At 34.5% G+C, this 12,519-nt stretch overlaps 1 protein-coding gene across 1 annotated transcript; it reads right to left on the reverse strand.

Moving 5' to 3' along the window:
- Positions 1 to 9,679: 9,679 nt before the first annotated feature.
- On the reverse strand, positions 9,680 to 11,700 carry LOC107788168 (serine/threonine-protein kinase-like protein At3g51990). Its single transcript, XM_016609823.2, has one exon. It carries the CDS (start codon positions 11,413 to 11,415, stop codon positions 10,018 to 10,020), a length of 1,398 nt encoding a protein of 465 aa, XP_016465309.1. The 5' UTR covers positions 11,416 to 11,700; the 3' UTR covers positions 9,680 to 10,017.
- Positions 11,701 to 12,519: the final 819 nt, after the last annotated feature.

A 12,519-nucleotide genomic window follows, 5' to 3' on the forward strand; every position in this document is an offset into this window, starting at 1 on the left:
GCATAGTTTATACATTGATTATACATAATATACACATATAATACATAAATTATGCATATATTACGCCTAGTATACCTCCACGGGCTATTTTTAGTTTAAGTAGTTGGGTTGACGGCTATTTGGGTTTATATATATATATATATATTAGACAAGTGAGTATGTGAAATGAAAAAAAATAAGAATTTGGTTTTATAAAGTACGAAAAATTGAATGAATTTAACGTTGATCACATAACAATTGAAATGAGATAACCCATAAAACATACTTCCCCCGTCCCAACTTATTTGATACCTTTTATTTTAGATCACAAGTTTCAAAAACCTTCCTTTATTTCATAAACTCCATATCCAGTCAAACACCTTCATATAATTTAGGACGGATGGAGTATAATTTATGTGATAAAAATAAATGATAAATTAGATTATTAGATATATTTACGTGACTAAATAATGATTAGAGAAATATAATTCAGTAAAAATAACAGAAAACTATTTTGATTATAATAATTAGAGGAAGATATTAAGTTATTAAAATTTAATATGAAAATAAATAAATAAATTTATCAATACTAAGAAATAATTATATAAACAATATACTATATATATAGAGAGAAATAGTAGTTTTGGAGCCCTTAAATTCTTGGGACCACTTGCTTTAGGTTCTGGCCGCCGTGCGCCCAAGTGGACCGGCTATCTTTCTTTCTATATGCAATATCTTGAAAGGTAAAGATCGAAAAACATTTACCTTGACAAACCCTTTGTCCTTGGACAGAAAGTATAATATTGTGCATAACTTGAAGTGGCAAGAGTTATTCCCTTTCTGTTACATTTTTGGCTAAACCGATGCAACAATCTATTTAACAATAAACAAGCAGTGCGTGATATCCACTATACATAATGTTGTTAGTTGTTACGATGGCAATTGAATGTACTGCCCTAACATGTATGGCCGTGTACCAATAGGATCCTCCAAATTGCTGAACAACTCAAATGGAAACCCTCCTCTTACTAACTTTTGTAAACTGAATAAAAATGAACATTATGCTCATATTGATGATTGCAAGTTAGCCTTAACTAGGCTAGGAAATATAACAATACCATATTTTCAGAGAAATATACATATATTCTATTGTCGGAGAAGAAAACCAAGTAGCTGATGGAAGTAGGCTGAATGAATCTAAGGGTTTTTTCCTATAATTAATTTTATCTAACTCTGCTTTCTTTGTATCTTTATATTATGAACCATACAAGCCTTATAGGGACTACCCACCCCTGAAAGGTCAAGTAATGTACTAAACCTTGATATTCTGATAATAATATCCCTATTACCTTAAAGAAAAAAAAGATCTATTCACTTCATCCATTTATAATTATTTTGTCCTATACTCAAGTTTCTCAGCATTCCTTTTCCTTTCTTCTCTTTATGGACTTCCCCACGCTCCATGAAGAAAAATAAAAACTAAGAGAAAAACAGACCTCTTAGAGTTTTTACTTCCCCCGTAATATCATTGCAAAGTACGGCCTTGAAGCATCAGTAAAATTGTTTCCGTATAATCTATGGGTCACTGATTCGAGCCATGAATGCAACTAGCCAACTACTAACGTTTGCATCACACCCCTTGGGGTGCAGAAACGGATTCATGATTTGAAGTTTATGGATTCCCGTCGTAACCTCAAATTAATATACAATAATAACTGGATTAACAGTTAGATATTTACAGATATTTAATGGAAGGTCTATGCAAAAGTTATTGGGTTTCCGGGAACCCAATAACTACACTCTAGATTCGCCCATGTTGAGGTGCGACCTTTTTTTCGGACTTTGTATGAACACGAGATGTTAGGACTGCCCTTATGTTTTTACCATTTGTCATTTTCACTTCACATAAAGTTGAACAAGAAGAATTTCAGATCTGCTCACAATGTACTATGGTCAATAGAACAACCATATAGCATTTCAACATGGAGAAGCACATGCCAAATGAAAGTAAGCAAAGGAATATAATTTTCTTGCAAGGAGACGCGAGCTAAAAGCCCAATTCTTTTGAAGTTTCAAGTTCAACTTCTTCCTACTCGTCTATGAATCTTGAAAACTGAAGCTCCAATTTGTCTCCTACTTTATTACATCTACGGTACCTCAATCTTTCACATACTCTGCTAAAAACATTGCCAAAGTCTATCTGTTGCCTCCTTAATCTTGAATCTTTAATACTTAAGGATTGCAACCATCTGATAGAACTTCCGGCAGAAATTAGAAAGTTGGTGAACCTTAGACATCTGGATATATACGGATGCACATCCTTAACCATGTTACCTGGTGGCATTGGAAAAATGAGATCCCTGCAAACATTGCCAGTTTACATTGTTAGCAAGGCTGCTGCTAGTGACATTTCCGAGTTGCAGAGACTTGATCTTCATGGTGAATTAATGATAAAGAACCTTGAGAATTTGTCCGACGAGATATGTGCCAAAAATGCTAACTTGAAAGGGAAGAGGCACATCCGATTTCTAAAGTTAATATGGGATCAAGTTGAAGAAATGGGCACAAGAGAAAATGTTGAGCGCATTGTTGAGAGCCTTCAACCAAATTCTGATTTGAGCAAGTTACACATAGAGGGTTATATTGGTGCAAATTTCCCCAGTTGGTTGATGAATATGTACTTGGTACACATTGTGGAAATCTGGCTTTTAAAATGTCACAGGTGTGTGGAGCTGCCTCGACTAGGGAAGTTGCCTTTTCTTGAGGTTCTCACTGTTGACGGGATGGATTCCGCAATGTATTTCTGCAATAGTTCTGGTGAAGAGGATTCGGCAACTCAATTTGCATCACTGAAGCAACTGACCCTCCGGAATATGCCCAATCTATTGGGATGGTCAGTTAATAAAGATCATAGTATTCTTCATTGTCTGAAGAAATTTACATGCGAGGCATGTCCCTATTTGAATAAATTGCCAGATCTTCCCTCTCTTGACTCATTAGAATTGTCTGATTGTAGCAGTGAATTACTAGTAGAGGCAGCAGCCAAGATTACCTCCCTTACTCATCTTATGATCAGTGGATGTTTGGAAATTCTACACTTGCCTGAGGGGTTGCTGAAAAATAATATCAATCTGCTTTCCGTGGAAATTAGAGATTGTGCGGAGATTCAAAGTCTTTCGAGTGAGCTGAAAGTTCTTCCTTGTCTCGAGTCATTAAGCATCAGTAACTGTAACAGTCTCAGTTCTGTGCTCGATTCATGTGGACTTGAAACTTTGAAGTCCTTGTCCATTCATGGTTGTCGTAACATTAGCCTGGAAAAAGGATTACAAAGTTTACAGGTTCTTCAATATGCATCACTCTCTGACTGTGAAAACTTGACAATCTTGCCGATGACTATGCAAAACCTTACATCTCTCCAAACTCTGCATATATGGAGCTGTCCTAAGATGTATATGCTCCCAGAATGGCTAGGAGATCTCATTTCTCTTAGAGAATTGGAGCTGTGGTACTGTGAAAATCTAAGTTCTGTACCAGAATCAGTGAAAAAGCTAACCAAGCTTCAGTTTCTGTCTATATGGGGCTGTCCAAACTTGGGAGTAAGATGCAGAAAGGATGTCGGAGAAGATTGGCACAAGATAAAACATGTCCCATTCATCAAGATTAATGGCCCATATATCCAAGCTATGACAGGTAAGTGATGCATATTAGATCAATTACTTTTTCTGGTTTCACTGAAACAATCAGAACATTATATACTCTTACTTCTCATTTTGTTCAACCTGAGTTGAGGTTCACAGAGATTAAAAGAAATATAGTATTATGGTATTAATATAAAGTACTCCAGTTTTGTTGTATGTTAGTTTGACTTTTCTTGATGATGGTTTTGCATTTTAAGGAGGATGTCATTTTATTCGACAAGCTAAAGTAGATAGTTGGTAAAACCAACATGGAATAACATAAGTATAGCAAAGGCACTGTTTCTTGCTTTTGATATGGAAAAGAATTCGTCCTCGACAGTCTGAACCTCATATCGGACTGGGTTTACGTTGGCTAGCAACATTCTGCCACCCTTGTTATTCATTGGAACTTAAGACCGACTATAATTTGCGAGCATAGGTAGAGTAATCGTTATTAAACTTACATTTGTTATTGGGTTTGCCAGGAGAATTTTATGTTTCGTGAAAGGTTTGTATGTTAGTGGAGAATTATTGTGGGAGTTAAGATCCTCTAGTTTGTGGGAGTCCTTGCATTTTTGCTAGATAACGTGGAGAGAATCCTTAATTTTTAAAAATAAATAAATTATTGAGTATTGAAATGAAATACGTCCAACTAGAGTAGAATGGATATAAAGGATTCATATAGCCGATTAGTTTGGGTTGAGCAAAGTTAAGTAGTCATTAAATGGTTTTGAAACTAAAATGGCTTTTTAGCGAGCAAAGTTAAGTAGTCATTATGTGCTTAGCAATTCCGCCAGATATCATTCATCTGTTTTCCTTGAGATCTTTCTGTTTACACTTGTTTTCCCTTGATCTTTATAAATGAAACTTTTTTATAATTGTTTTTTTTGTTAAATTGAATTTTTTGAAAAAGATCATACGCTTAACTACATGTGGTTCTAGAAATTAAAAGCTGTGAACAAGATAGAGCACTTCCTTTGGCTTGTTTATTCTGCGTAGGCTGCAATTAGGTGGAAATTGCTGAGCATATCATCCTAATGTAAGTATGAAAAAGCTGTTTGGACCAATGGGGGAGTTTCAACAAAATACCAATACTACTTCAATCGCTTCAATCCACCCCCTCGGTGAAAGAATTCCTACGAGCATACTGAAAGTGAATTGTCTAAGTGCTCTCCTTTGTCTCATTATTATCTCGTAATTATTCATTTCGGCCCCTGAAGCTAGCTCCTCCTCCTCCTCCTTTTGGATAGAAGCCTCCTTGGTCCTTTTTACATAAAACTTTTGACCGCCCAAGCAGGGGCGGCTCAATAGCATCCGAGACCTAAAATAGAACATTAATAAAAGACCTTAAATATTAGGGATCTTTACACAAATAGCCGTCTATATTCATTGTTTACTTTTTTCTAGTCATATGCATAGTGTATACATTGATTATACACAATTATACATATATAATACATAAATTATGCATATATTATACCTTCATCGGCTATTTTTAGTTTAAGTAGTTGGGTTGACGGCTATTTGGGTTAATTGTTCTAAATATTATATATATATATATATATATATATATATATATATATATATATATATATATATACACTAGACAAGTGAGTATGTGAAATGGAAAAAATGAGAATTTGGTTTTATAAAGTACAAAAAATTAAATGAATTTAACGTTGATCACATAACAACTGAAATGAGATAACCCATAAAACATATCTCCTCCGTCCCAACTTATTTTATACCTTTTATTTTAGATCACAAGTTTCAAAAGTTTTTCTTTATTTCATAAACTCCATATCCAGTCAAACACCTTCATATAAATTAGGATGAAGGGAGTATAATTTATGTGAGAAAAATAAATGATAAATTAGATTATTAGATATATTTACGTGACTAACTAATGATTAGAGAAATATAATTCAGTAAAAATAACAGAAAACTATTTTGATTATAATAATTAGAGGAAGATATTAAGTTATTAAAATTTAATATGAAAATAAATAAATAAATTTATCAATACTAAGAAATAATTATATAAACAATATACTATATATATAGAGAGAAATAGTAGTTTTGGAGCCCTTAAATTCTTGGGACCACTTGCTTTAGGTTCTGACCGTGCGCCCAAGAGGACCGGCTATCTTTCTTTCTATATGCAATATCTTGAAAGGTAAAGATCGAAAAACATTTACCTTGACAAACCCTTTGTCCTTGGACAGAAAGTATAATATTGTGCATAACTTGAAGTGGCAAGAGTTATTCCCTTTCTGTTACATTTTTGGCTAAACCGATGCAACAATCTATTTAACAATAAACAAGCAGTGCGTGATATCCACTATACATAATGTTGTTAGTTGTTACGATGGCAATTGAATGTACTGCCCTAACATGTATGGCCGTGTACCAATAGGATCCTCCAAATTGCTGAACAACTCAAATGGAAACCCTCCTCTTACTAACTTTTGTAAACTGAATAAAAATGAACATTATGCTCATATTGATGATTGCAAGTTAGCCTTAACTAGGCTAGGAAATATAACAATACCATATTTTCAGAGAAATATACATATATTCTATTGTCGGAGAAGAAAACCAAGTAGCTGATGGAAGTAGGGTGAATGAATCTAAGGTTTTTTTTTCTATAATTAATTTTATCTAACTCTGCTTTCTTTGTATCTTTATATTATGAACCATACAAGCCTTATAGGGACTACCCACCCCTGAAAGGTCAAGTAATGTACTAAACCTTGATATTCTGATAATAATATCCCTATTACCTTAAAGAAAAAAAAGATCTATTCACTTCATCCATTTATAATTATTTTGTCCTATACTCAAGTTTCTCAGCATTCCTTTTCCTTTCTTCTCTTTATGGACTTCCCCACGCTCCATGAAGAAAAATAAAAACTAAGAGAAAAACAGACCTCTTAGAGTTTTTACTTCCCCCGTAATATCATTGCAAAGTACGGCCTTGAAGCATCAGTAAAATTGTTTCCGTATAATCTATGGGTCACTGATTCGAGCCATGAATGCAACTAGCCAACTACTAATGTTTGCATCACACCCCTTGGGGTGCAGAAACGGATTCATGATTTGAAGTTTATGGATTCCCGTCGTAACCTCAAATTAATATACAATAATAACTGGATTAACAGTTAGATATTTACAGATATTTAATGGAAGGTCTATGCAAAAGTTATTGGGTTTCCGGGAACCCAATAACTACACTCTAGATTCGCCCATGTTGAGGTGCGACCTTTTTTTCGGACTTTGTATGAACACGAGATGTTAGGACTGCCCTTATGTTTTTACCATTTGTCATTTTCACTTCACATAAAGTTGAACAAGAAGAATTTCAGATCTGCTCACAATGTACTATGGTCAATAGAACAACCATATAGCATTTCAACATGGAGAAGCACATGCCAAATGAAAGTAAGCAAAGGAATATAATTTTCTTGCAAGGAGACGCGAGCTAAAAGCCCAATTCTTTTGAAGTTTCAAGTTCAACTTCTTCCTACTCGTCTATGAATCTTGAAAACTGAAGCTCCAATTTGTCTCCTACTGTAAAGGGAATTTGGCAGCTGTGATACTTGAAATTTTATACTGCTTTAAGTCTCTGTTTTTACAGTTGCATTTCTCGTGGTACCCACTTGTTTGCTATTACACAGTATATATCAAAATGATTAGTATTTTAGTCATGTTCCTACAGTTCCTTTCAACAGTAAATCATACTAAAATTTCGATTTTTGAAATTATTAATTTTCACCATTCAGAACAAAAGGTAGTTTTCGAGTTCAGCAAAATAGTACACTGTTTAGATTCATCTGTTTGTACCCATTAAGACAACTGAAATTCTGCACATTAGAATATACATAGAAGGCTTGCATTATTTAGTTGTAAGACTTGAATTTCATCAAATTCATTTTCTTCTTCTATCTTCCCTGTCCTCACTATTCACGGTCGACCCTACTGCCAATTTCACGGTATATGTCAGCTCTATTTAAACTCATCAAAATTTAATATAATATAAAATAAGATTAGACATACCAGCAAGGACATGTATCAATTACTAAATGCAGAATCTAAGTTGATTAGGACGTTTAATTTTACAAAAAATAATTGGACGTGACTATCATGGCTAAATATGGAAAGTCCAGCGAAGATGAGTATGACAAGTAATACATGGTTATGAAAAATACACATGGATATAATATTTAATACACCAAGAAGTTTGGTGAGAATAAATGCAACACTTGGGATTAGAACATGCCATTTGCCAAACAATCAACACGAATAAGTCTCTTGAATGTACCTGATTACCTCTCTTAATCAAACTTTTGTTTAACAACCAGCCATATTAAGCTCAAAACATGGCCAAATCTCAATAAACAACTTGATTTTGAAAATTAGTACTATTATTTACTTGACCATAGATAACAAAAAATGACAATCCATTTCAGAAGAAAAACATCTTTTTAATAATTACTGTGGTGTCCGAGCCGATTTAGCGCACCTCGGCTAACTCCACGGTGTACCTGCTAGCTCGAAGTAAAACATGTTAAATACGATATGTCTATGTTTTTCACAATAAAATAAGCATATCTTCTGTTGATCAACATCACAATACAAGATCTAGTTCAGCTACTTTTTTTACAATAAGTAAATATCATATTTTCTCTTGACCAACATCACAATATAAGATCTTGTTCAGCTACTTTTCTACACAATATATGTAAATCTAGTACTGCAAGATATGTAACAAATACACTAGGAGGTGGCTTTTCAGAAGGTAAAAAAAGAGCTTATACAGTTCTATTCTTGAAATAAGACAAATTCCAAAATAAGTACATCTGTTAGAACATACGTAACAACTGATACTTTGAGTTTTACTCATTTAGCAATGCAAGATCTTAGCTACTTTACAGCTACTTTGAGTTTTGTGATTATAGAAGACTGAAGAGATAGAAACCAAGAGAATCTCACCACTACGCCCAACCTTTGCGTAAAAATGTAGCCAGAAATGTTGCAAAGCATAAATACAGTCAAGGACAAAATCCTCCAGGAAATGTTTCATTGTTTTGTTTAAAATGCATATTGTGTGATCTTGTAATAGATGTCTGCATTTTAGTGGTTGTTGAATGAGCATGGTATTTGTTTAGATAATCAATAAGGTAAAAGTACAATTTTGAGGACAGAAATTACTGAGCATTCCGAATTAGTTAGTTTTCCACTACAGATTTTCTTTTTTGATGAAGCAACAGAATTTCATAAACAGGCATCAATAAGATGCGTAGCAAAAATATACAACATAAGAGTGTCTGCTCATGTACAAGAACTTGTTAATTCAAATTAATATTTGAATGAATATCAACAAGGAAAAGGTGGATAATACCATGTTTAAAATCTTTTATACTGCATCTTTGTTGTACAGATTTGAGCATATTGCTACATTCGATACTTGCATCAACAATTTCAAGATACTACTGCATCCAGCTCCCTGTCCACATAAATTAGTTACAGGAAGGATGCCAATCAGGAGTATTTCTATTTCATGACCGCGGAAATTTCTGCATTAAGGTGTCCAAAATGTTCATAAAAAGAACAGTTAGAACAACTTTTCACTGAAAGATCCAAATATGAGAGCTCAATATCAATGCAAGTCTGGCGAACACATGGAAATTTAATGTACCTTGCAAAAGCTAGCGACCTCTTCCAGATAGCTGGTTCATTCCACCTGCAGTTTAGGAGCTAAATGGATATTGTAACAGCTTTATAGATTCATCTTCCCAGTGATGAAGTTCCAACAAGGATTTGCGATCTATATGTTTTTTTATGTGGAATTGGAAACAACCTCTCTATTTCCACAAGATAGGGGTAAGGCTACATACACACTACCCTCCTCAGACCCCACTACGTGAGATTATACTGGGTTTGTTTTTGCTGTATATTTTTTATGTGGACGAGTAAAGATAAGCATTTCCATCAATGAGCTTTTGGAATAAGCAAGAAACATATGGAAGCTAATCATTTGTCACTATTCATATACTTTCAACAATTGAAATACACAAGCAAGGATGAACAATTCATTAAAAGTACACTCAATGTGCTTTTGAGCAACATACATGAGTAATCAAGCCGAATTTACTAATGCTCTAGAATAAGAGCCTAAAGAATTCGATAACCCTAAAATATTTTACTTCCATGTGATTTGAAAGCAAGAGAAACTTGCAGGAATAAGGTTGCTCATCAAATCAGAAAGAGATTCTAAATGACTTTCTAAATATTACAACAATGCTCTACAAAGATTTGCATCCAGAGCTGAAACGATTGAACTAACAATCATATCAGCTCCTTAATCCCTATCTGAATGCGCACCAACTGAATTGTTTCTTCTCAAACGGGATGTGCCTCCTCTACCATTGCTGTGAACTAAAGACTCATTGTTTCTTCTACCAACAACTGAACCGCTTACATATCTGCAGCTCAAAGCTCTACTGATAGATTTTGACTTAGGTTCAACCCCATCAGCATCTCCCCTAAATTCAGAGTGCCCATCGTTTCCAGCCATTAAATCCATCAAATTGCTGCGGAACCCCAAGTCAGAGTAAACCCTCTGCGAATTCCTGAGTGGTGTTGCAAGTCTAGCATCTCCACCATCCAAATCTCTTTCTTTTATCCTCAAGTTCAATTGGCTGGTTTTCGACTCAACAGGTCGCCCCACAGTTTCAACCATCAAACAAGGATTGGTAAAACCATTCCAAGAATGTAGGGGTGCCAACTTACTCAACCCGCTCAAACATTCAACAACCTCCTTCATAGTTGGCCGCCTCTCCCTACAAGACCTCACACATTTAGCAGCCACAATTGCCAATTGCTTTCTCACCAAAGGATCCTTGGGAGGTGGAATCCTCGGATCGTATACAGCCAACAACTTCCCTCTCTTAATCAATGGAATCGCCCAATCCACAATGGAAGGCGGCGAATATGCTACATCAATAGCCTTCCTCCCACTAATAATCTCCAACAATAAAATCCCAAAACTGAAAACATCAGTCTTGGTGCTTAAATTATCAGGGGTCACATAACATGGATCGAGATAACCCATTGTACCGGCAGGAGGAGTAGACCTCAACCTAAAATCATCAAGATGACACCTTAACGCTAACCCAAAATCGCCCAAACGAGCATGAAAATTCCTGTCTATCAACACATTAGCAGACTTAATATCGCGATGAATTACAGGAGGGTTCAAAGAATGGAGAATATCAACAGCTTTAGCAGTTTGAAAAGCCAACTTTATCCTTCTACCCCAACTAACTGAACGAGAATTGGAATGAAGAACATCATAAAGTGTACCATTAGACATAAACTCAACAACCAAAAGCCTATCATGAGAATCAGTGCTAACACCAACAAGATTAACCAATCTTGGACTTTGCAATTTGGAAAGAATATCAATTTCATTCTCTACCTCATTACAATTATCTGTGCTGAATCTTGGGGCACCTCTAGAAGACCTCTTGACAGCTACAAGACGCCCATTGCGAAGTATTCCTTTATAGACAAGTCCATGGCTGCCCCTACCAAGAAGCTTTTGGTCAGAGAAACCATTAGTGGCAGCTTCAAGATCCCTGTAGTTAAACTCCTGAATTTTGATGGGTTTCTCCTTTTCTTCATTATGGGGTTGATGGGTTTTCTGAGAATTGGAAATTGATATGGAAGATTCAGCTTTACATGATAGATAACCCATAAAGTTCTGATTTTTATCTGTAAAGTCACAAGCTTTATGTGTGTTTTGCGTAAAAATATTGGCAAATCAAGAACAAAAAGAAAGTTTTTTTATGGGTTTTTGAGTGATGAAAAGTTTTTTGGGGGGGTTTATGGGGATTGCAGATTTTTTGCAGGTTGGTGATAATGGTGAAGAGGGAGGAGAGGTGTAGGAGCCGGGAGGGAAGGGGAGAGGTGTTATTGCGGTTGTAATGGTTAAATGAGTTGTCTCCACTGAAATGGAATCCCAAGAATTGCCATACCTTTATATTTATTTGGATTATGATATAGAGTAATCAGTAGGATAATTAATGGATGATTTATGATACCCATTACCCCAAAATTATCCATATGCCTCATTAAACAAATCTTTCTTCTTTTCATAGTTGTACTTAGGGGTGTTCCAAATTATCCGAAAAATCGAATCAAACCGAAACGGAACTAAATTGATCAAAAAATGATACTTTTTAGTTTTAGTTTGCTTTTGGTTTTGAATTTTAAAAACCGATCAAATTTAATTTGATTTTGGTTTTAATCAAAAAATAACCGAAAAAACTGAACCAAACCGACTATAGAAGTAGTTATTTAAATTTATTATTACACCTATATATATGTATAGTTTTATATAAAGTTTTAAAAATTTTATGGTACATATTAGTCATTTGTATTTTTAGTCTAGTTTTTTGCTATTATAATAATCTAATTCTTTGCTTTTATATTCTAGTTTGATTGGTAGTTTTCTTTTGTTAAGTACAAGAATTTAATTCATGTTAAAAATAATTAATTTTTAATTGAGTAAATTAAATTATTCATCACTATCTGATTCAATTATCATCGATATATCTTGGTAATTAATGATAGATTTCTCAAAGAGCAATTGGTTTGATAGTGTTACGTTGAAAATGTACTCGCCGAAATATGTGTTTGGTAGTGTATGTCTCATATTTAAGGAAAAAACTCCGATAAATAACCGAAAAAACCAAAAACCCGATAAAAACCGAATCGATAAAAAGTCGACTTAATTGGTTTGGTTCCAATATTTGAAGTTCCGACTTACTTGGTTTGGTTTTTTTTAAAGAAAAACCGA

The sequence above is a fragment of the Nicotiana tabacum genome, chromosome 19 (genome assembly GCF_000715075.1).
Source record: "Nicotiana tabacum cultivar K326 chromosome 19, ASM71507v2, whole genome shotgun sequence".
Lineage (NCBI taxonomy): Eukaryota > Viridiplantae > Streptophyta > Magnoliopsida > Solanales > Solanaceae > Nicotiana > Nicotiana tabacum.